We start from the raw sequence: 26225 nt of genomic DNA, 5'->3' as shown, positions 1-26225 counted from the left end.
TTTCCAAATACAGTTTTCTAACCAGTAAGTGTCATTAAAGTATCAGTAAATGTTTTGAAGCTGTCATGAGATGCTGTTCAAATGAAAAGTTGTGGCAACATACTGCTATAATACTATTTCTTTATCCAGCACACAGGCAACTTACCTAACTTTTTATTGTGTCTTATTTTATACTGAGCATATGGTTTTCTACTAAATATTTTGGGATAAATTTATTTAGTGGAAGAGTGGATCTTCACCGGGTAAATCACTTTTGTAGATGGTCATAAAACTATTGGCGAGTGATAGTGATGAATAGAAAATACAAACCTTGCCTCTCTATATTAATTCTGCATTGCCAAATGTTCAGAACAATAAAATATTCTACTTCTGTTGCTCTTTCTGTGCAATTCATTCTGTGTGAAACATTTATTCTCATAAATGTCTCCATTAGACTGTATCGTGTGTCCATGTGAAAACACATATTTGTTGATAATTTAGATTATATTAACTGTCCAAATCAATTATAGGCTCTGATCATATATAAGACCATATATTTTCTGACCAGCACCATTTTCATTGCATAGTTACGTGTAATACAATTTTATTTGCATAAAGTAAAGTTTTTAGTTTTGAGAAGATGTTTTGCGTGTTGTTTTTACAAGGTCGTATTATCTATAGTCATTATTTGGCACTTTTCTGTCTTTCTGTCTTAGTGACTGTCAGATTGTATATTATATCAGAACGTTGCAGAAATTGCACAATGTGTGTGTGTGTGTATGTTGACTCATCCTCTTTGGCAAACTATTTTTAAGTTCTTTCAATAAGATTTACAACTGTTTAGGTTGCCAGGATATTGTAACTGACATCTGAAAATCCTGTATGTTCAATGAAACTATTAAAATAAAGGCAATGGGAGTGGGTCAAGCAACAGTAGTGTACCCCATGCCATTTTCTATTTCAAACTCTGGTTTACACGCATTATTTAATCTTAAAAATAAACAGCATCATAATGGCTCACATGGATCTCAGCAATGAAAATTAGTATAACTAATTTTACTAATAACTAATAACTAAGCAAAGCTCCACTGTCATTTAGGCATCTACTTGATATGCTGAGACTTGCCAGTGTGCCTAACATGCAGCTGTTCATAGCAATTTTAAGGAAAATGGATAGGTGCTAAACACTTTTAAGTCTGCCAGTGTAGTTTATGCTTCTAAACAGAGCTGCAAGTTGCTGACCACTATTAGAAATCTTGTTTTGAATACCTTTTCAGATATCTTTTTCCCTTAGACCTGTCCTGGCTGTGGTTTCATCTATGAGCATACCATCAGATTCAAACTGCACTGTATATAATGAACACTGTAGTTTCACACTCCAGTAATATATTTTGCTTATGAGTAGCAATAATAACAAAAAAGCAGTGCTAATGAATTTTTAAATTATTTTGTGGAATTTATCTTGTAATGGACTCTATTGTGGTTGATGAGGGCAACAGAAATTGGAGAGTTTTTCTCACAGGAGAAAAACAAGCTTTCTGCAGACTTCACAGTTCTGTTGGGATCTAAACAAGGTAACAAGACTTTCTATGTGGGTCACAAATACCCCCAAACCAGAAAGACATTAAAATCTGTCAATGGAGTAGATTTAGCCTGTGTGCTCAGGAGCTATGTTGTAGCTATCTGGGGAACCGCATGCTGTACAGTCCCTGGAAGGCACAGCTTAAATTGCACACCTAATTACCTGGAAACTGACTGTCTGGGTCAAACTCAGATAAGCGTACCTTGTTATAACATATAGCACTTCTATATGTGTTTAATGCAACCTGTACTTATTTTCTACTTATAATCACAGAATCAGAATTGTTGAGCTAGGAGTGGACCTCTGGAGATCATTGGGTCCAACTCCTGCTCTTAAGCAGGGCTGCCCAGAGATGGTTGCCCAGGACCATGTCCAGACAGCTTTTGAATATCTCCAAGGAGGGAGACTCCACAACATCCCTGAACCTGTGCCAGTGTTCAGTGACCCCTGTGGTCAGTAAAAAAATGTTCCTTGATGTTCAGATGAAACATTGTTGTTTCAGTTTGTGCCAGTTGCCTCTGGTCCTGTCACTGGGCACCACTGAGAAGAGCCAGACTGATAACATCACTCTTTCCTCTATGCTGAACTGTCCCAGCTCTCTCAGCCTTTCCTCATAGGTGTTAAATGTTCCAATCTGTTAATCTAAACAGCCCTTCTCTGGACTCTGTAGTCTCCCTTACTTCTCTTTCTCTTATACTGGGGAGCCCAGGACTGGACACAGCACTCTAGATGTGGCCCCACCAGTGCTGAGTAGAGGGGAAGGATCACCCACTTTGACCTGCTGGCAATACAGCAGCCCACGACACCTTTTTGCCTTCTTTGTGGCAAGGGCATACTGCTGGCACCTGTTCAGTGTAGCGTCCACCAGGACCCCAGGTCCTTTTCTGCCAAGCTACTTTCCAGCTGGGGCCCCCCCAGCATGTACTGGTGTTAGCTGTTCCTCCCTAGGTGCAAGACTTCATGCTTATCCTGGTTGAACTTCATGAGGTTCCTGTCAGCCCCTTTCTCCAGCCTGTTGAGATTCCTCTGGATGGCAGCCCAACTCTTCTAGTCACTGTCAGCCACTCCTCCCAGTGTGGTGTCATCAGCAAACTTGCTGACAGTATACCCTGCCCCATCATCCAGATCAGTAATGATTTCTGTAATTTAGTAGAGGTATCTTAGATAGGTTTAGAGTAACGAGCTTATCAGGAATGTAACAGGGTGAGAGTTGACCCTAATCAAGATTAAACTATCCTATATGGCAAGTTTTGCTGCTGGTTGTTGGTGTTTCATAGATCATGCCTCCAGGTGCCATGCAAACATAACTCACTGAAAGTAGTGAAGGCAAAGATTAATCACTACTTTCAGCAACTATTAACAACAGGTAGTTTTAAAAGCAGAAACCTTTATTGCTTTTGACATCATTTGAAATCTGCCACTTTTAAATATAAAAGTGGGAAGAACAAAGGGATTGCAGATGCTTGGACTGGTACAATGGAGTATATTGAATGGTCTTCCTGGAGAAAGGGTAATGAGAGGTCTAAGAGTGGGTTGGACTTCCCTTCCCAAATGTTAAGTCCTTATTTTTGCAGTTTTCTGCATCATTCATTCTCCCTTAAATTGATTCTGCATAATATAAAAACACATAATCAGAAACATTTTCCTCTCTAGTTCTAGTTGAGCCATCAACATTTTGGAGATTATGTATGTACTAGAAGAATTCTTCATATTAGACATTTGTAACACTTATCCTTGAAATATACTATATGGAAAAGGTGTTCAGATAGACAGTTCCCCTTCTGCATGAGGTTTTCTTACCCATCTTTTTTGCCTGTTTCAAAGACCCCAAGATCATATTTGAAATGGGAGAATTTTATTTAAGGAAAAGATGTTTCTTTTGTATTCCATTTCTTTGTACTTTTTCTCTTATAGGAGTTTTGTGAAAATTACATCAATTTTGGTAGGCTACCATTAACCACAGTTAACTTCAGTTAAAAATAAAACCCCCAGTAATTTTCAAAAGTACACTATTCCTGTTATTGACTGAATAACATTTCTGTTCCATTTGTTGGCATTTCTCATACTTTTACCTAATCTTCTATTCAATTTATCACTTTCAAAAGAAAAAAAAAATGATTCAGAAGAGTTTGAAATAAAAACTTTTGCCTTTGAACCAAAGGAGACCAGACAAGAACATTTTGTCACAGCCCAACCTTTTTGTTTCTTCTAGTGTTGGGGTAATTTAATTTTTTTTTTTAGTTTATCTTGGTTTTTTTAATGTGATTTTTTGGTTCATCTTCATTATGAATGCAATTTGACCTCTAGAACTTACTTCTTATGTAGTATTTTAATACTATTGCAAAATATGCACGAGTCTCAGAATTATATTGCTTTTTTCCTCAAGGATTAGAGAAGAAAAACTACAAAGTACTATGAGATTAATCTCACCTAACTAGATACCTGGAAAGTGAATATCTAACATATGAAATAGTTATTCACTTTAAGAAGGGATTTGTCTTGAAATTATTTTTTTTCTTCTTTTGCTGGAGAGAGAGCATGGTATGATGATGTTAAACGTAGATCTCTGCATCAGTATAACTAAGACTGTAGAAAGCTTGCATCTTGGATTTTGCACTCTTTTTTTTCAGCCACGATGTAAAATACACAGAACAATAAAATCATTGTGAAAAGACCTCACTAGAGGCAGAAGCTAGGGGGGAGTAAAACTATTACTATTCTCCTAAACTGAATAACATTTGACTGAGCAACACATCAGGATGATAAGTAAATTGATCAAATTAATATCAGTTTCAAAGATAGACCCAAAAGTACTAGAACAAAAGTCAGTATGTATGCCAAAAAAGCGAGGACATATTTACAAATTAAGATAAAATTAAAGTTGAGCAGTGCAATAAAAGATAAAAAAAGACCACTTATAGAAAATAATATTGAAGATTTTAATAAATGGGCTCATTAAATCATAAGCTTTGGGGAAGTGTTAATTTTGTGAAAGTGGTTTCAACATCACAGTTTAATTACTTACCACAGATGCTACCAATGAATATTCCAATCCCAATACTTAGTTTATTGAACAGTGTGGGGGGAAAAATCAACTTCTTGATTTTTATATCAAATGTAAAGCCTCAGAGAATGTGTGTGTGATTGTTTGTTTATCTAACATATTAATTTTGGTAACTTAATGATAGGTTAAGGAAAACAAACTTCACATATGCTATATTTGTTTTGGGTTGGGTTGGGTTTTGTACCCTGATGGGGGGGGGCGGGGGGGGGAGGGGAGAATAGGGAAGACTCAGATTTATAACTGCAGGGTAGAAAACCAGTTTAAAACTTCTCAATATTAAATTATTTTTAATTTGTGGTGAAAAAGTTGGAATTTCAAATCAATTAAACACTGAACACATTTCCTCTGCAAATGACTTTGATCACAAAAATACCAGCTTAGTGGATGTCAGTGTTCAACTGTTAGATGGAAAACACAATTAGATTTCTTTCCAAAATTCTGGTCCAAGACCATTCACTATTTCCGCTATGTAACTTTTCTCTTTGCAGTATGTTATCACCTCCATGCATACACAGGTCACAGACTTTCCACAGACTAATGGAAGATTTACTAAGCAGTAATTCTTAATGTAGATTATTTGTAATAGAAATTATTAGCTGTATGCTTCAAGAAAGAACTAGAGTTTCTTAAAGATCCTTAAGTCTGCTGCATCTTATTGCTGAGAAAAAATAACATCTCTCTGAAAATACAGGAATCTGAGGAATTTAGTATATTCTCCTTTTTTAGGTGGTTGAGCAGCTGGCTTGACTAATTTACACATTATGAATAATTTAGTTCATGAGCAACACAAATAATGAATTTCATGTACTGAATGTTTGTGTTACTACAGAAAAATGCCTGGAAATGTCTCTGAGCTCAAACAGGTTTACTGAAATAATTAATTAAACATGAATAAGAAAGAAAATTCCAAACATCGAGAATGTTCAGTGAGCTGAAAGGAAATGGTAGGAAACAAAACAAAATAAACATGCTAAATTAGAGAATTTATTAATTCCAAATATATTTCATTATTTTATTTCTAAGTTAATATATTGAAACAGTTATTCTAGAAACAAGTAAAAATTAAAAAAGATAAACTTTAGGTGTAAGCCTTTTAAAAAAAATAATTCAGTTTGAAGCCCCTAATTACAAAACAGTCAAGTGAGTAAAGCTGATGGTTACATTGGATTTAGCTCAGTTCATCCAATTTCTAGTGAAACAAAAAGGTCTTTCAGTGATATTGCTAAGGTTCAGCTGGATTAAATGGGATTTAGAAATGGAGTTTAAACTTCAGCTCCATACATGATCAGTTTCTGACCGTGTGATCTCTACATTTAGGAGGCAAGAAAAGGTAACAAATTTTGTATTTTTTAAAAGACCTGAGGGAGTCAGGGAATTTTTAAGTATTTTAATCTGCTTCATTAAAAATCTCTTTGCAAATCAGTATCAGGATAAAGTATGGCAGTTGTTAATACCTGAACATATCCACAAAGTGAAAAAAATGGTGGAAGGTAATTTTATGACTGCAATGCAATTTTATTTTGCTTTCAAAACATAGTAATTTAAAAGTAAGACTTAAAAGAAGTGATATAATGTATTTGTTACAAATTTACAATTATACTTTTCCTGAAGTTGTACCTCTCATTATGCAAAATTGGGTGACTTGTTTATGTACACAACTGATCCAACTTTCAAATTTATATGCCATTTTCAATGTGGTTTTCTAAGCAATAGTCTAAATTTTAATCTAAATTTTAAAGGGTTTTTTTACTATATTATTTTTCTCTGAATATTATTCTTAAACATGATAATAATTCATGCTTAATAGCCCCCCAAAACTCCACTTCTTCACATAAATAGTGCAAATGTGCTACTGTTCTCATTCCTGTTGTCTTAGTATTTTTTTCATTAATAAACAATTTGGTATGTATAAAAATAAAAATTGTTGTGTATTCTTCCTTATTAGAGGACATTACTGATGACTGAGATATCTTGCTCATTTTACTTGAGAATGGTTAATAATATTATTAGTGGAAACTATTTAAATTCTAATGCAAGCTTTTAAATTTATATCTTGCCTGGTCAAGAGAGCCATAATTCCCTCTATAGATGTTTAGCAAGAAATTCACTTAATGTTGCAAGAGGAAAAGTTAAAGTGAAATTGAAAGAAAGAAGCCATACTTTAATTCCATTCCCCAGTACCTTTCTGTAATTAATTTCATAATTATATTTCATTTTTACCTCAGACAAAAGAAAATTATTTTGGAACTAACCTATAGTATTGGAGGATTCTTGATTCTGAAATGCTTTCATCTATTTTTTTCAAGCATGTAAGCACCTTCATACAGAAACTATGCAGTAAGGATGTTCAGGATTGGAGAAGCTGGTGTCAGGATTTAAGCCCAGCTGGCAACTAAGCCCCACACAGCTGCTCCTGCATTCTGCCCCACAACCCCACCCCACCCGTGGGTTGGGGGAGAGAACTGGGAGGGTAACAGTGAGAAAACCTGTGGGTTGAGATAAAGACAGTTTAATAAATAAAGCAAAAGCCATGCATGCAAGGAAAGAAAACCAAGGAATTCATTCACCACTTTCCATGGGCAGGCGGGTGTTCAGCCATCCCCAGGAAAGCCGGGCTCCAGCACACATAATGGGTACTTAGGAAGGCAAATGCTATCAGTTTGTACCTCCCCCCCCTTTCTTTCTTCTTCCCCCAGCTTTATATGCTGCCCATGACATCATATGGTATGAAATATCCCTTTGGTCAGTTGGGGTCAGCTGTCCCAGATTCTTATGCACCCCCAGCCTCCCTGCGGGTGTTGTGGGTTGAGGAGCAGCAAAGGCCCGGGCTCTGTGTCAGCCCTGCTCAGCAGTAACCAAACCATCCCTCTATTAGCAACACTGTTTCCAGCACAAATCCAAAACAGCCCCATACCAGCTGCTAGGAGGAAAATTAACTCTACTGCAGCCAAAACCAGCACGGCGGTTCAGAAAATGGGCTGTAAATTTTCAACTGAAATGGGAGATGTAGGAAAAAAATATAAAGAACCGGGACATATTTTCTGCAGGAAAAAATACCCACATATTGTAAAAAGGTTTTAATTCTGATACCAGTCCAAAACTCAAAACCTCTTAATTTGAAAGTTCTGGTATTTATGGAAAATGTTTTCTGTCTTGGAGAAGAAAAAAAATCACTGTAAGGTCTCTTTCTTTTTTGTGGTATATGGAGTATTATGTATGTGTTTTCAGGGCTATGTGGCTTTGTGAAAGAGATCACAGAAAAAGGCAAGTAACATGTTTTGTTTTGACATACAAGGGAAACTAGACAGGAAGAGTTTGATAATTTGTGATGTTGTGTCTCTTGTCATTGAAATCCTACTCATGCAACTTTTCGAGCCCCACAAAGCGTGTTTGCATGCATAGTTCCATTCTAGGGTATGTCAGGCCCTCAATTAGATTGAATCTGCTTGCAATGCCTGGTAGATAATCACCATAAATGTGAAAAACATGCATGCCCTCTTAAAGAAATGCCTGTTTGTGAAGGATAATTTGTAATTGGTAAACTCAAAATTACTTGTAACATCATACTTCCCAGCAGTGATTGCTAAGTCTGAGTTTTCTCTGTCCATATTATATTAATTTCCAGAATTTTCAGTATGTTTTTCTTGCTGTACTTTGTGACACTAAGTAGATAAAATGATTTAGCATAAAACTTAATGTGGTGAGGTTTGGTAGTCACCTGGAATGTATTAATCTAGATTAAAAATTACACCTCTGCATCAGAATATCAAATTGATATGAGCAAAGCCTATCATGTGTTCCAGAAAAAAGGCAGTACCTTTGGTATGCTGTTTCATTTCTCAACCTTATGAAAAAAACAAAACCTAAACTTCTGTCACTTCTAGAATAGAAAGTTGAAGTCCTTTATTACCTAGATCATGAAAAGCAAGATTTATAATAATATAAAATCACAAGTGAAACCCTATTATTCCTGATTTAAACCTCCTTAGTGAGATTAACATTTCAATTATATGCCATAAATTTTATTTAAGTTTTTAACAATGGCTGATGTCTATTCAATAACTGTAGACTAAACCAAAGATCTTGTTCATATCACCCGTCATTTTAATCCCAGAGAAGACATGGATATATTTGTTCAGGCAGAATCCTGAATTAATTAATGCGTGACAGAATGTATACATACAGAAGTAGATCCATTGGGTATGCTGTTAATAACATTAGCTCAGCATACTGTTGTTTCCACCTAGAAGGTCTAGTTTAAATGAAAACAATAAAGTTTGACATCAAGCTGTTCTTGGAAAAATAAATAATGAAACTATTTACAAACACTGAAGAAATGTCCTGAAAACTATACTGTCTCCAAGATCAGTTTACCTATGAAAAATGTAAATAAAATGTAAAAAACCCAACTTGCTGATCAGTTGCCAGTTGCAGAACCTATGTTCAGCTCTCTCCAGGAAGTCTGCAGAATTATTTTTAAAAATGGACCATTTCAATATATTTTTAAGGTGAAACAAAAAATGAACACAATTAACTCACTATTATTTTCTTTTATCATGTAGGTTGAAAAGTTTTAAAATAATTTAATGAAATTTAAACATTATTATACACAGACTCTTTATAACAAGAGGGTTTGCATCCAAGAGAAGTAGCTCAGACTATTCATTCTGTAAAAAAGAAGTAACACTTTGGGGAGCACATGTTTTTATTTTGTTCCCTTCATGTTTGCAGTGGAGCATAAATATCCTAACTGATATTTCTTAAAATGTGTAGATATGTAGTTTTAATCAGATTAACAATGAATTAAGTTACAATCAGCAATTATGATAGTATTTACAGGCATTTTTTGCAGTTCTCTTATAGACAGAAATTACAGTGTCAAACAATTTATTCAATTTACCGTTATAGGTAACTAAAATGCTTCCATTCTTATACCTGTACAGTGATGTAGGAATAATTACTTCTTCTTCTACCAGATAAAAAATCATCATTTTTTCCAAAAATGCACAGCGTTTCCTAACAGCTAGAGCAGCATAAGTATGAGAAGACTTTGAAAGTGGACTCATTTTTTTTAAAAGAAAGTTTTAAAACAGTTTTTTATACTTTCCAGGAATTCATACAAGTCCTTGATTTGGTTTTCATTTTAATCTGGCCAAAGAACAATCACGACCTTTCATTTCATAAGCCTTTATGCTTTCCTGGTAGCTGCATTACTGTGATCCTCAATAACCAACTGTAACACATCTGTACATGCAAGAAGACACATAAAGGAATAATAATGGCTAATCAAATATCTCTCTTAAAAACCATTCAATATGCAAACTTTAGGTCATTTCTTCTTCAGATTTTTGTTTCATATGGTAATGTGCTTTCTGACTCAAGGTTGTCAAGTAACTTCAGATATATTTTGGATCAAGAAAGAGACTCATGGGCTTTGGTAAACAAAATGTACCGTAAAAATCCACATTTACTCACAGTTCATTTAAAGGATTTTAAGCTTTCTGTTCTTCTGTTTTGATCATTAATACTATTAAGATAAGGCTAATCCTGTATTCCGCATAACATTGGCATGTAAGTTTCTGAGGGTACAGAACTCTTCAGGGTTTTTTAAAGGAAGAATATATCTAGATACTGGAGTAATTATGAAAGAATTGGAAGTTGCTTTCTGTCTACAATAAAATTAATGTATTTGGGTATGAAATTAAATACTATTTGAGGTATAAAATAATTATGTGTTGATAAGGACTGTTCAAGATTCTAAATCAAAATCCTAAATCAGCGTTCCTCAGTGGCTGGTATAGGGACCGGTGCTGTTTAACATCTTTGTTGGCAACATGGACGCTGGGATTGAGTGCACCCTCAGTGGTATGGTCTACATGCACGACCTTGACAGGCCTTGAGAGGTGGGCCCCTGCAAACCTCATGAAGTTCAACAAGGCCAAGTGCAAGGTCCCGCACATTGGCTGGGGCAATGCCAAGCACAAATGCAGGCTGGGTGATAAGTGGAATGAGAAGCAGTCCTGAGGAGAAAGATTTAGGGGTGTTGGTGGACAAGAAGCTCAACATGGTCTGGCAATGCAGGCCAGAAAGCCAAGTGTATTCTGAGCTGCATCAAAGGAAGCGTGGCCAGCAGGTCGAGGGAGGTGATTCTCCCCCCTCTACTTAGCTCTCATGCGACTCCACCTGGAGTACTATGTTCAGCTCTGGGGCCCCTCAACATAAGAGGGACATGGACCTGTTGGAACAAGTCCAGAGGAGGGACATGGAGATGCTCAGAGAGCTGGAGCACCTCTTCTATGAAGACAGGCTGAGAGGGTCGGGGTTGTTCAGCCTGGGGAAGAGAAGTCTACAGGGAGACCTTATAGCAGCCTTTCAGTACATAAAGGGGGGCCTACAAGGAATCTGGAGAGGGACTTTTTACAGGGTCCTGTAGTGATAGGACAAGGGGGAATGGCTTTAAACTGAAAGAGGGTAGATTCAGATGAGGTATTAGAAAGAAATTCTTTACTGTGAGGGTGGTGAGGCACTGGGAGAAGTTGTCCAGAGAAGCTGTGGATGTCCCATCCCTGGCAGTGTTCAAGGCCAGGCTGGATGGGGCTTTTGAGCAACCTGCTCTAGTGGAAGGTGTCCCTGCCCGTGTCAGGGAGCCTGGAACTAGATGAGCTTTATGGTCCCTTGGAACCCAAACCATTCTATGATTTTGTGATTCTATGAAAGCACAGTAAATAGACATGGGCAGATAAAGACCATATAAAGCATAATTTTGAATGAGCCTGTGCCCCATTTGGAAGCAACTATCACTTGGAAAAAAGAGGATGAAAAATTTTGCATGTTCTTGGTATCTTACTTTGGCCTGCAGGGAACACTTTCTCACTTTGTTCAGTTTCAAAGCCCTGACACATCCTGAAGGAAATATCCAATTGCTTCTTTTTAGTGATAGGAATCCTATGGTGTTTCCTCGTCTTCCCTTTTGGGTGGTTGCTATGTCTGATGCACGTACCAAGGTGGTGGAATTTGAGATTTAGTTCACCCTGACTGAGCAAATATTGTCACATTTCACACATTTCACAAGGTAGGAAACTCTACCTAAATAACCAGGGCATGTTCTGTGCCTCTTCAAAAGGATGGAGGTGCCATGAAAGTTTTGGTGAGGCAGTTATCTGGCTCTTCCATTGTCTTGTAGTGTCTTCCAAGAGTGGGGTGCAGGAGAGGGGAGGATGATTATTTCAGTTCCAGGCATGTGATATCCTGCCATTTTCACAGTAGTCACGGAATATCATCCTAGATGCCACACATTCAATGGGGAAGAACGGGACCCGTCCCATTGCTCAGATGATCATTTATGTATAATATGTGGGATTTAGCTTAATATCATTCAAATCAACTAATCAAATCACTAATACTCTCACCTGGGTCATAGCTGCAAATCATTGGGATAAAAGAGGGGCTGGGGGAGATCTGTCAGGGAGCTGTAAAAGTAGAGATGCTCCTCATGGAAGGAAGGTGGGAGCTGAGGGTGACAGCAAGGCAGGCAGGAATAAGGGCACAGTCCTGTGGTGCACCCAGTGTCAGTCACTGTACCAGTACCAAACTCCTCCTTTTATGGTCTTCTTGACGTTCCTTTTGACAGTACTTGAGTACTTTTCACTCCAGATCTCAAACTGAATGCTCTTCAGAGTTGGAGCACACATGCTGTCTGCAGCATTCTGTTGAAAGTAATTTAGAAATACAGCTTGGAAAGAACTTGGTGGGGAGTTTAGCTGGGAAAAATGAGAAGCGTTGTGGCACAAAGTTCTGAAAAATTATCAGGATATTGCTATTCTAAGAAATTCTAGCATTGCTAGAGGTAGCTGTGTTGAAGTAGCACTGACATGGGTCATCTGAGAAGCAACAGCTCTCTGAATTTCCACATGTTAAAAAATCCAGAAATCTGCAATAAATATTAGATACAATTCTCTTTTAATGATGTCATAGCCATGGATGAGCAAGCAGAACATAATATGGTTTCCAGGGAAACATCCCTATTAACTGAATTTCCTGATCGAGTGCATCCTGATTTAATAAAAATTATATTGATTACTTTCAGTTAATAAGGAAAGATAACTATGGAGTAGAAAGACATTGAAGCAGATTATTAAAATTTAGACGATATAAACCAGCTTTATATGACATTTAGTTTCTAAACAGTAGCTTTAATTTCAACCTTGTTTCTTTTTCCTCACTCACGGGGTTTAGCCATTAGGACATTCAGAAATACAGTGTTTATCACAAGTCAGTCCATATGTTAAAATGAATGGGTAGGAGAGAGGTATGAATATTTTTCTCAAAAGTATTTTCCCATATCCTCGCAGTTGGGATGAGGCCTTGGAATAAGTATGTTTTACACCGTAAGATTATTTTTCTTTTCCTTTTACCATTACTTTTTAGTTAGGGGTTTTTGAACAAAATTTTTTTTATGATTTGGCCATTGAGGTGGGGATCTTTTGTTTGCAGTTGTTTTTTGTTTGGTTTTTTTTTGGTTTTGTTTTTGTTTTTATTTTTTTCTTGAGGGAAATGAACACAGATTTCTGTCTGCTTTTAAAGTTTTATTTATACAAGGTTTTTGGTTTGTGGTTTGTGGTTCATTTCCCATCTCTAGGATGAATTTCTGATTGGCAAGAACAATAGATTCAGCCTTTATTTGTGGTTGAAATTTGTGCATAAAATCTCAGAATTTTGGGACAGGACAGTGTTCACTGATTAATTACTTCTTTATTTGAAACATCTGGCATCTCAGTTGAACAATCTCATAGAGTTAAATACTTGCTTTAGAAGCTTAGGCACAGATTGGAACATCAAAATAAAGAAGTAGCTGTCTGATAGGAAGTCACCAGATATGATTGTTGGACTTTGATCCTTACCAATATGATAAGCTTGCCATAAAAAACCTTGTCATCAATTCCATTAATTCCGTTAACCATTAGGAAGTATAGGTAACTTAATACATTACCTGATAATTTGATTTCTCAGCTGTCTTGTGCCTGTATTCAGTTAAATTAATAGTTGACAGAATATACTGTTTGGTTCAGTAGTTCTAAATATACATTAAATCATTTTGCAAGAGAAGATACCATCTTGTCTAAAATGTGAACATGATTTGTCTTCAGATGATTTTTAATTTATTGAGTAGTGTGCAGATAATTTCAAAGGGAAAAAAAAAAGTTATATTAAAAATCTCAGTATTACGAATAGTGTTATGAAATATACTTAATACCGCTGCTTATTAGCACACTTTAGTATTCATACTTAATAATACTAATTGCATAATAACCAACGCCAGAAATTGCATGTACACAAAAATTCTCATCATATCTAGGAAACAAATTGCTTTTAATTTATTGATTCTCTTAAGTTTCTGAGCCCTTCCATTGATATCATGGGTGCCAAGATTATAAGAATACACTCTTTGGAAAGTTATTGAAAATAGTAGCTTAAATAACTTCCTGAGAATTGTGTTTTCCTCTACACACTAGGTAAAGTAAATACATTTGAAAATTAATTGGACTCTAACCATAAATTCAGTTTTGGTGGTGCTCAACTTATATTTAGAAATAGAGTAAAAAATCCAGTAATTATTCTACTGTTCTTGTACTGACCCTAGCTTATTAATATTAAATGTAAAAACATACAGAAATGCTATATTTTATGTAATACCATTACAGTCAAGTGTGAAAACACTCACCAGCCATGAGGGGAGAGAATAGAATCTTGATTACAATCATAAGGTTAGACATGAAGGTTCTATATGTTAGATCATAATACAGTTCAACAAGTGTGTCAGAGTAGTATACATTTTAATGCACCTTCTGATAAAATTTGAAAGGGCTGCCATTTGGACTGAAAATAGCAGACTTCAGGAGTTGGCCATTTTCTGAAAGGAAGATGTTAATGTCAAAGTTTAAGGATATTTTCAAATATGATTTCACCTCAACCATGTATGGTGACCCCTTTTAAAAATACTGCCATCAAGGAACACAAATACCTCTGCTGGTTTTTGCATGTGTCTGTTTCTGTTCTGCCTGTGCCTCATATACTGTTTTAATAAGATTCTTGACAACCCAGTGTCTTGAGCCTTCAGCCACAAAGCGTTTATGTTATAGATGTATGCACACATTGTTTTAAGCTGACCATAGTATTAATGCCTGTTTAGTGAGCTTGTTTTTCCAAAATAGGCTTTTTTCTTGTTAAAATTATCTGAAATCTAGACACAGGCAAGTGTTTCTGATGACTAAGCCTTCAATATGAGATAATTATGTATATGGTATTGGCTTCCCTTTACTGAATTTCTGTGGTCAAAGGAATATGACCTTGGAGTATATAGATCAGTAGAAAATAATTAGTTTAAAAGATATATATGTGCTAGAAAGGTGCCAGAATGAGAGTTTGTAACAAATTCAAAAGATTTAATTTCAAATCCTTTTTGTAACATTTCTCTGAGACAATTTATATTAGCCAATCTCAGTATTTTTCTTGGTTTTGCAGTCAGTCAGTTATTATTCTGCTGGTGCTCTTTCAAGGATGTTTTAGTAGTTTCCTAATACAATAACCCTGCACATTTACAAAAATGGATATGATAGGTACTTTTGTTTTATTAGAAAATAATAGCAAATATAGTTTTAGAAAACAAATATATGGGGCGGAGGCTTCTATACCTCATTTTCCATGTAAGATGAAAAAACTGTTTGTCCCACCAGGCATAGAAAGTTGATATGACAATTTTCAAAAACCTAATCTACCTAAATGACGGAAAGCATATGAGCTGTTCATTATTGATTGGGAGGAAACTTCAGACCTCATCTCTTCATTTATTATTACATTAATCCAGATTTGGCACATTGACAGCTATTTATTCAGAGATACTGAAAGATATTTCAAGTCCCCAAAATATATCGATACATAAATTTTCAGCCCCTTTGTGTCTTACCTGTCTTTTCCTTTCATACATTTATTTTTGCTTTCATGATTGTGGGATCATTTGTGGTTGATGCATAATCTATTTGCGAATATTTACATAAAACTAGTAACCTGTACCATGTTCAGTGACGTTTTCTGATAATATTATAATCAAAGAACACAGCTGTCTTTTTGCTTTCACATTTTTATTCTTTTAACTTTCTTGTCTCTTAGGTGATAAAACAACAGTGTTGTGTTTAGTCCATAGGTTTAGTGACAAAAAAAAAAAAAAAGTTATATTTGGTTTAGCCTTCTTAATTGTACATTTTTGATATAGCATATATTTATTATAGTATTTTCTTTTACATCCTAAGAGCATATGAATATTAGGATTACCACAATTAAGATATTTTAAGTTTATTATTTGTGCAGTCATTGTGCAAACTAATAAATCCTGTGTTTTCCTTCATATTACCTGTTCCCTCTGCAAGAATGGAATGGAATGGAATGGAATGGAATGGAATGGAATGGAATGGAATAGAATAGAATAGAATAGAACAGAATAGAATAGAATAGAATAGAATAGGATTCAGTTGGAAGGGACCTACAGTGATCAAATAGTCCAACTACCTAAGCACTTCAGGGCTGACTGAAAGTTAAAGCATATTATTAAGGGCATTGTCCAAATGCTTCTTAAACACTGGCAGGCATGGGACATCAACCACTCCTCTAGGAAACCTGTTCCAGTGGTTAGCTAACCTCTCTGTAAAGAAATGCTTCCTAATGTAGTCTGCTCTTAGCTATGAACCTAGGGGCTTTTTGTGTATATCTAGCTTTCCTATGCTAAATTCTCAGACTTTTAGTCGTACTCCTTTTCCCTGAAACTAGCTCAATTACTTTGTGGGGAGGACTTTTTGTACCTTTCTGTATCTCCTTCTACTTTTTCTTTGCTTCTCCCCCCCTTTTTTTTCATTGTTGTTTATTCCCGACCTGTTGTTCTCTTTCACAATATCGATATATGGATATTTTATGGTACCAGATGTCCAGGAAGTTGGGTAGAACCTAGCATGATGTGTTATCTGCAAAAGGCTGACAGATTAACAAAGGACATTCATGCATTCTTCAGCAGCCGTTGAAGTCCAGATGAAATAGATGAGTCCTTGAAAGAAATCCAACTGCCAGAATGCATACATATGCATATACATGTCTGTGAGGGAGGTACCTCCTCATAGACTCTGGGAACTAAATTCTCTGCTTCCTGGCCTTCAGCTGCTTCTCTGAAAATAATTGGGTCTCTCAGATAGTTGTTCTCTGAGATCTAGAAATCTACCAGATTGTAAAGATATGCTGCCATTTGCAATTTAAACCTGCTCTAATATTATAGTCAGCAGAATATAGGGATCAGCATCTAGAGGTAATACTCAATTGCCTAAACATAAACATTGAGAGTTGATTGAATTCTGATGCCTTAGGGTATCTGAGATATCAACATGGGTCTGGCAGATATGGCACAAAATCTGCCTAAGTGTTGCACTCTTCTGGCCTGACATCAGTGAGATGATAGAATCACGGAGTCATTCAGGTGGGAGTAGACCTCAAGAAGTCTCTGGTCTAACCTCCTGCTCAAAGCTGGGTCAGCTATGAGGTTAGATCAGATTGCTTAGTCCAGTGGGATCTTGAAAACTTACAGGGTGATTTACAGCATCTCAAAAGCCAGTAAATATATATACACAGGCAAGTGAATCAAACACTTAAAATTTACAACCTAGAGGCTTCTTCCTTGGAAACAGAATGGAATATTCTTTCAGCTGTATGCACTGAGCCTCTCTTTTGGTGACTACTGATTATAGCTTTTATGCCAATTGTAATGGTAGCTAAATTATCTGGATTTTTAATCCTTATTGTTGCCAATAATGCAGCAATACAATAGATTCAAAACCTGTACAAGCAAGTTCTTTTGTTTGTTTGTTGTGTTTTGTTTGTCCATTTGTTTGTTTGTTAGGGTTTTTTGGTTTGGTCCGGTTTCGGAAATAAGGGATGTTCCTGTAAAGTATTATAGAAACTATTGTAGAATATTGTTATGTTATATGACTGTTCATTCAAGAGGCTTTCAAAGAGATGTCTTCTGTATCTTTTCAGTGTTATGTTGGAAACCATTAAGAATAAGTCAGGCTGTAGCCTACAAGAGAATACTTAATTTTTTTCAAGGTCTTCAGTAAGAAAGTAGTTAAGACTGTAGTCTTAAGGGATGGTGAAACAGTGTCTAAAAGTTGCCCAGAGTCTTTAAAAAATCAACTAAATACTTATTTTCCTGTCCATCCTCCAAGAAAACTATCCCTGCAAACTCCTGTATTCTGCAAGGAAGTGATATATTTAACAGCATCCATTTTATGATCTTCTGTCATTGTATGGTATTGCTTTTCTAGGAATTTCCAGCATTTTTGATTCATGATCATGTCATTTACAGATATTGGCTGACCTAGAAAACCATGCACTTTTTAAGGATGACCTAGAATGCCAGAAGCTTATTCTGGAAGCCATGAAATACCATCTTTTACCAGAAAGAAGAACTCTCATGCAAAGTCCAAGAACTAAACCTAGAAAATCTACAGTTGGGACACTTTATGCTGTTGGAGGAATGGATAACAACAAAGGTATTAGAGGATATTTGTTACTTTATAAAAGTCATATCACATTTTTTTAATTAAAAAATAGTGAAATAACTTTATATTCCAAGATTGGGGTCAGGGTGTCTAAGTCAAGAAATGCTGCCAAGACTTTTGGTCCAATGAAAATCTACTGATATTTACAGAAAAGTATAATACTGTTAAAGAAAATAAACAGTTTTGAGTGCGTCCTTTGTTCAAATTTATTACAATTTCCAGAAATAATTTTAACAAAAAAATCCAGAGTAACGCTAATTTACCTGAGCTTCAGCTTTCTAGAATTTTTTTTTTTATTTATAATTAAGTCAAATGTTTATGCACCTTTTCTAATCAATGAATAATGGCAGTTTGATATGCAGAGTATTCCATGCTTAAGTAGTTATCTGAAATATTATGGATGATTCAGGGACTTCCAATGCAGAAATGTGTCAATATTCTATGAAATAAATCTAGACAACTAGCTTAAACTAGATTACCACTTTGTCAACAGCTAAAGGAAGGTGAAATTATCCCTGTCCTACTGTGAAGAAAAGTAGGAAGCACTGGAAATTTTATGGAAGTATATTGTTGTTATTTGTTGGGAATAAGAATTATGATGATGTGGTTTTATTTCTGGTAAGGAGTCTAATCCAATGATTTCTTGTATGGAATGAAATAAAATGTTTGAACTAAAAGGTAGCTGTGTTATAAACCTATACACTCAGAAAGGCTTTTATTATTTTTTCTTGAAATTCCCTAAAAATTCCACAGTATCTTACATTTTCATGTCCATATTTAGATCGAAGAATGTCTTCAGAAACATTAATTCTAATATAAAATAAACTGTACTTAAAAAAAAGTAAAATATAAAATTAGAACTTCAGTATTTCACAACTCTGTTTTTGGATGTACCTATTGTACTTGTTTCACCAAATAGCTGTGGCAATATCATCTGCAAAAAGACATTGCATGTTTTTCTCATAAAATTACACCAATGATAAAGATGTATGATATTGGTACTTGTCTGGAAAAGAAATATTGCGAGAATAGGAAAATGTTGAGGAAAGAAACCAATGCATATATCTTAGTATTATAGTTGTGGATTATTTTTGTCCTTTTAACATTTGTAAATGTTTGTGTAGCTAAATGTTAGGCATGTTATTGCACAGAACATTGCTTTTGGATCATAAAAAACCTGAAATACAAATTTCCTCTTACTTAGGGCAAATGACAACAAACACTTTAAGTATTCAGGTAGTGGAAATGACCATAAACCTGATTTGGGTGCAGCTGTATTTGTTCTAGCTTACTATACAAATCTATTCCTTGTTTGTATAGCAAATCAAAATACAGAAATATTTAGGAAAAAGGCACAGAGTATAGCACTGTTGCAGCATCAACATGCAGCCTATTTTGGAGGTTCAGGTTACGCAGAATTGGTTTATTTCTGTAGCAGCAGGAGAGAACACAGGGCAACAGAGGTTAAGCCGTCTCTCAATGCAGACTCTGACTGAAAACAAAAGTACCAGGGCTTACATACATTTATAGCAGATAAAAACTGCTTTGAGAGGGTACCTGGTATGTCAGAGCAGCATCTGTGTAGTAGGAGCCTGTGTTACAGCTGGTGTAATATGTATTCCCAATAAGCCAGAACCTGCAGCTGTGCAGCCTTGACTTGAATTTGCTCAATCATCCCTCTTGTGATGCTGCTGTGTCCTTGACCAGCTTTTATGCCCAGCGAGTCTTGCTTCCACATGTCAGTTCAGGAGGCCTGAGTGCTGGTTGCATGTTTTGAAAAGTCACTGGGTTCATAAAGCATGCTACAATATTTGGGCTGTAAGGTGATGCTGATACTGTGTTATCTCTCCTCAATTTTTTTTTTTTTTTGACAACTTTCTCCACTGAAATGCTGACATGGATGATTGCAATTCACAATGATGTATTTTTAATGCCTCCTGGTGTTTGCTACCAAATATAAAACAGTTACATATAAGAATTAGATGAGCTAAGTAAATTAGCGGTTTATTAGTTAGCATATAAAATAGTCAGTAAGTGCTAGTATTATGAAAATATTTGAAGGTTATGTGGCCCATCACATAAAAAGTAGCCTCGCATGCTATATCAAGTTTGGTTTGAAACCTGTTCTATAGCTATCTTCCTTTTCATAAAAAAGAGTTGATAATTAAATTCCAGCAGCCAGTGACTGGAATTATGACTGACATGAAAAGTTAACAGAGCATAGTACTAACTGCATAGAATAAAAAAGAACAAAGTTAGATCATTTTTTAATTTTCATTTTAATTTCCTAAATGTACAAAGTCTCATTTAAATCTCTGTGTCCACATGCCTTTGTTATTTATTGATTTAATTTGAAAGGCACATATAAAAAACAGCTTTTATGTTTACAGTATATGTTTACATTATGTTTTTATGTTTACATTAATAATATGCATTGTATTAATAGATTAGAGGTATATGCTTCTCTACAATGTTCCATTCAGCTTACCCATTCATATTGTCACACTGACTTTTGTAACTTGGATTAGCAGGATTTAATCATCTAGTAGTATACAAAAGCTAAGCGCACATATAAAGGAGAATGTTAGACGGAAATAAATAACGGAATGCAAGAAGTGGACATACACCAATATGTGATACCAGTAAAACACTTAAACTCCCATGTAGCATATTTTGCCTTTTCTTTAATGGTTTTTATCATTTGTAATCTTTTTTTCTTTACAAATACTGTTTATCATATGTGTTTTATTACTTATGTATCATTATGTCACATGAATGTCATCTATCATCTACATGAAGTTATTCTTTTGCTCTGGTGAACTTTGAAGTTGTCCTGTTTTTCTGGGCTTTTTTTTCTTTTTTAGTTTCTACCAAGACATTTCTCACAGCACACTTCACTTAAACCTTATTTAATTTTATGTATTTCATTCTCATATAGGCATACTTTTTAAATAGTTGAAGAAATATTGGACAAGCTATTGTAAATACTGTAAATAAAGGCAAAAATAGGGAAAGATCCTGTTTTTCCTCAGGTAATACTTCTTGCTTTTAAAGATATGTATCTGAGAAGTTTGTAACTGGAAAGTCTACCTACCTCCTTTATCTTCAGTTTATTGGGAATTTTTTAAAAAAAGAAAAAAGTAAGATCGATTAAGACTGTTTCATGGCATTTTGCAAGTTGTGGAAATCACTACAAATGACTTTGTCTTCACATACATAAAACATTTGACAGAATTTATTATCTATTTGTTTGCTGTACATAACTGTCATGAGAAAACATCTTCATCTTACTTGAATTTCCATTCAAAATGTACAATAACTAAGTTAAATTGTCAGAGTGTGAGTGCCTGTAGTCCTTGTATTAGTGTAATACACAAACAGCAAAACCTACTAAACAAGGTATAGCTTTCTTTTTTTATAAAAGAAAAAAAAATGTCCAATATGTGTATTACAGAACATTTCTCCCTGTTGTGCTTTTTGAAAAGTTTTTTTATAATTATGCGTACTTTCTAAGTATACGTAGATGTGTGTGTATATATATACTCATATATATAAGTAATATGAATTATTGCGGTGTTCTCTTACAAGTTTAAGGCTGCAGCATGGTAAAATACCCCACCATATCTGTTGTATTTAAGCCATTTCTTAATCCAGTATGCAAATTAATTCATAGCTAGGCTTCCTGCATGTAATAATACATCGTCTTTATAATATATTTTTGTTAAGATTTCTTTTTTTTTTTAGTAAGAACTTGGTATGTTTTCTTATTTCTTTTCAGGTATTAGAATACAAGTAAATAGTGTCATGCTTACAAACTGTTAGGGAAAGTTCAAACAGCCACTGGCTCCAGCTGCCCTGGCTCAGGACCCTCCTGCCCAGTTGCTGGAGCTCTAGCACCAGCACGATGTTCCCAGGGACCCGGGGTCTCTGCTTGGGCTGAGGGATGCTTCTGCTGTTTTCTTATCAGCAGTTTCAATCAGTAGCAAAATTAAGTATGTGTTGCAGACAGGCACAGACACACGCAGATACACACAGGACATGGACGTAGCCATCCACACAGACGGCCACAGACAAGGCGCTGCCCCCAGCAGCCCCCACGTTCAGGTCTCACACCAGACACAGGCACAGGCAGCCACGTCCCCTCCTCCTCTGGGGCTGGCAGAGGCAGAAGGTCACCGGTGCAGCACACACACCACACTCTCCAGGTTCACAAACACATGCACATTTGCAGATCCTTCAAACACCGACACAACCTGTCTGTCCTCCTCACTTGTCCTGGTCCCCCCCAGTAGCTGGTTTTTCAGGATGCAGTAGCTGAAGGTTGAAGACCCCACTGGTTCCAGTAGCTGACACCACAGACCAGGGACATACAGAGCTCTGGTCTGACTCCAGGAGCAGCCCGCATGAAGCAGCAACAGAAACATGCTGTTATTACTTGTGAAATAACTAAGTGTTCACAAAAGATGAACTGAGAAGTGAGAAATGGAATGTCCCTTTTGTAATCCTGCTCTTTTTATTGATGATATCATATACCTGTCCCCACCAGTCCTCTGTATGAGTTTCTTCTGCCTTTAGTGCTAGTTCGTTTTCACCTGTATGTTTTCCATAAGGACATTTGTTAAGTTAAAGAATCATTTAGTCATAGCCTTAAAATACCTCAATGCCTCTGACATTCCAAGCAGCTGTCTGCCTACCACTTTTATTCAGATATCTGCAGCTGTCCTCTGAAATCTTGCCTGCTCTATTTAAGTAGCAGTTCTGTCTCAGCTACACAATTCCAGTGTTTTCAAATATCATGAGTGATTTACTGGGATAGATGATTTTAATGGGATGTTTACTCAGTTACATGTAATACATGTTAATATTCTTATACTTTTGGGAGTCCATTTTTTTCCAAAATATTAACACATTTAGGTTGTTTGTTTGATTGGTTTTTTAACACAAAAACATGTTTTAAAACACTTTGAACATAAATGTAAAAACATAAAAAACAGAAATCCAGTGTGTTCCCAGTCATTCTTTAGGTAGCAGTGGGAAAAAATTATAGCATAATTTACCTTAATTGTAAAATGCACTGATAAACAAGTAGTACTACATTAGCTTTGTTAGGTCAACACTGTGTACCAATGACCATCTCTGTTATCCTTTTTTCATTCTTTTTAGAAGATTCAACAGAAAAAGAATAATGGAATATATAAACAGCATTATCAGCAAAAAGAAGTATCTCTCATCAGAGTCATTAACCTAGCCTAGTAATGAGGTTATCATGGTGGGTTTTCTCGAGATTAGAATACCAAAATAAGACACAGTGAAGAATGAATAACTGAATTTTTCAGTATCTGTTTTGGCAATGTTTATCAGAACTTAATTTTCATTTTAGATTGCTTAAATGGAACAGGCAAAAGTTAGCTGTTTGAAAAAAAAATATTTAAATCCACTACTTTATAAAACAGAAAACAAGACAACTGATTTTAGGAGCATTAGTTTATCTATTGCAGAAATTCATATTTTCAGTCATTCTAATATATTCCAAGAGTTCATCATTGGATAAATGTTTGATAAACTGCAGAGAGTTTGATTTTTAGTTTCATTCACACAATAATAAACTGAAAGTGAAATGAACTGTTTCCATTCTGAAGAAATATGTATATGTTATATTTAGCTGGCAACACAACATTCTGGGGAGCAAAATCATAATTAATTAGATAACGTTAAGTAACCTCATGAAGTTCAACACCAGGAAGTATAAAGTCCTGCACTTCATCTGGAGGAACAACCCCAGTATATGCTGAGGGGCACCCAGCCGGAAAGCAGCTTGGTGGAAAGGACCTAGGGTCCTTTTTCCTCCTGCACCAAAGATCTGCGTAACAATTATTCAGATATATGGATATGCCAAAATTATACATGCAGATGTGATCCCTCATAACAGGCCTAGGAACAGAGGAAGCCGTACAGAGCAGCCATGCTCTCCGCCCCACTGTCTGCTACATGGCAGACCTTACCTGATGCATTTCTGCTGCCTACAGAGGGGGAGATGTGAGGGAATTATTCTTCCCTGTCTTCATTTGATTTTTGTTTTTCTTGAAGGCACTGGGAAAGGTTTGCCTCAATACTCACTACAGAGTATTGCCAGCAGGTCGAGGGAGGTGATCCTTCCCCTCTGTTCAGCATCGGTAAAGACACACCTGGAGTGCTGTGTGCAGTTCCAGGCTCCCCGGTATAAGATAGAGAGGGAGCTACCAGAGACTCCAATAAAGAGCCACAAAGGTGATGAAGGGACTGAAGCATCTCTACCATGTTAACTTATAACTCTACGAGGTTAATGGAGCTGGGACTGTTTGGCCCAGAGAAGAGAAGGCTCTGGAGGGGATCTCATCAATATTTATAAATGCTTGAAGGGAAGGTGCATAGAGGACAGAAAAAAGTTCTCAGAGATGCCCAGTGACAGGCCCAGAAGCAATGGGCACAAACTGAAAGACAAGGATTTCCCTATGAACATCAAGAAACACTCTTGTACTGTCAGGGTGTCTGAGCCTGTGAGCATGCCCAGAGAAGCTGTGGAATCTCTGTCTTTGAAGATATTAAAAATTGTATAGACAAGATCCTGGGCAAGTGGCTGTAGGTGTCCCTGTCTGAGCAGGGGTGTTGAACCAGATGACCTCCAGAGGTCCTTCCCAACCTCAACTGTTCTGTGATTCTGTAACATGATAGTGTAATTGCAGAGTAAAGGTGGAGCTTGGCTAATTACTTCACCAGAGGAATATGAAATACACTGGCTAATGACTAATGAGATAATTACATGCATAAATCACACTAAAATTCTCTTCTCAGCCAGTTCTTACAAGTGTTAACGTTATTACTTGCTTCTTTTCACTCCTGTGAATTCAGTGTGTTTCAGAACATTTAGACTCACAGGCCAATTTACAGTTACAGTACTGTGATTTACCTGTGCATTTCTAAGTAGAAAAAAATCCAGATTGTAACACCATCTGGTAGTTTTTCAGTACTAATCTTGCATCATTTAGTTTCTGGCATTTTTCAGTGTAGTTAACTTCTGAAATTGCTCATTAAGTTCTGGTTTAAAAAAAAAAAAGAACCTGAAGTGATCTGTTCTGAAGCCTCCACAGCTTCAAATATTAGGGAAGAGCCAGTTATCATGCAGAAGAAAAATGTCGTCACCCCACAAACTCCCCACCTTGCCCATCTGTTCCTCTGGTTCTTATTAACGCCTGTTGGTACAACCTATGGGGTCAAGCAGACAGCACAAGGGGTGGCTGCCTTCATAGGTATATTTGAAGGATTATTCTCCCAAGAACACCTCTGTGTCCATCCTCATTACTTCCTTGCTGCTTACTATATTTTCTGACATTACCAGTGCAGAAATTTTATGTCTGAGTAAAGTACACAGAGAAAAAAAAAAAAAAAAAAAAAAAGGAAACCTTGTATATGATCTAGAGAAGAGACATACAGGCATTTGGGCAATTTAGAGAACCTCTGATTTTCTCTAAATTTAGAGAAACCGTAGCTTTTCCCATACACTAACCAGTGTTCTCTGGTCACCCAAGTTTTATTAATGGTTGTTACTACTGGGATTGGCTTTGGAGTAAGGCAAATCATTTCATCCAGCACAAATCCTGGATGTTGTTCTGGAGGCAATTCTCTGCTGAAACCACCCCCAACAGCCAGTGTGGATAAGACTTCAAAAATGTTGGTACCTCCTGTCCTGTGCAGTCCCCCAGCTCTATTTTGCGTCTCATAAATCTTCATGCCAAATTCTAGGAAATGCTCCAAAAGGCTGTAGTCTCAGGCATAAGAACATCCAAGTATGCTTCAGTACAGCTCTCATCTTATTTTCAACACTCTCAACTGGAAAATCAAATGAACAACATATTTATCTCTTTGGACTACAGAAGGCACCATATAGAGCCCATTGGGTACTGGGTATTAGCTGGCTCCTATCCATGTGAGTCAGGGATAGCACTATTTACAACACATTTACCTTAGA

General features: G+C 36.1%; 1 protein-coding gene across 4 annotated transcripts in view; it reads left to right on the top strand.

Moving 5' to 3' along the window:
• Positions 1–26225, top strand: part of KLHL1 (kelch like family member 1) — a 240184-nt gene that overhangs the window by 145695 nt on the left and 68264 nt on the right. For all 4 annotated transcript variants that reach the window (XR_008820324.1, XM_056329293.1, XM_056329292.1 and 1 more), the window contains one exon: positions 18025–18211. Coding sequence is in view for 3 of the 4 variants with exons in the window: in XM_056329293.1 (XP_056185268.1) it covers positions 18025–18211 (187 nt within the window). In the remaining variant the exon portion in view is untranslated. The remainder of the gene's footprint in view (positions 1–18024; positions 18212–26225) is intronic.

The sequence above is a fragment of the Falco biarmicus genome, chromosome 2 (genome assembly GCF_023638135.1).
Source record: "Falco biarmicus isolate bFalBia1 chromosome 2, bFalBia1.pri, whole genome shotgun sequence".
NCBI classification, from domain to species: domain Eukaryota; kingdom Metazoa; phylum Chordata; class Aves; order Falconiformes; family Falconidae; genus Falco; species Falco biarmicus.
This window is presented reverse-complemented; position numbering and strand designations above follow the sequence as displayed.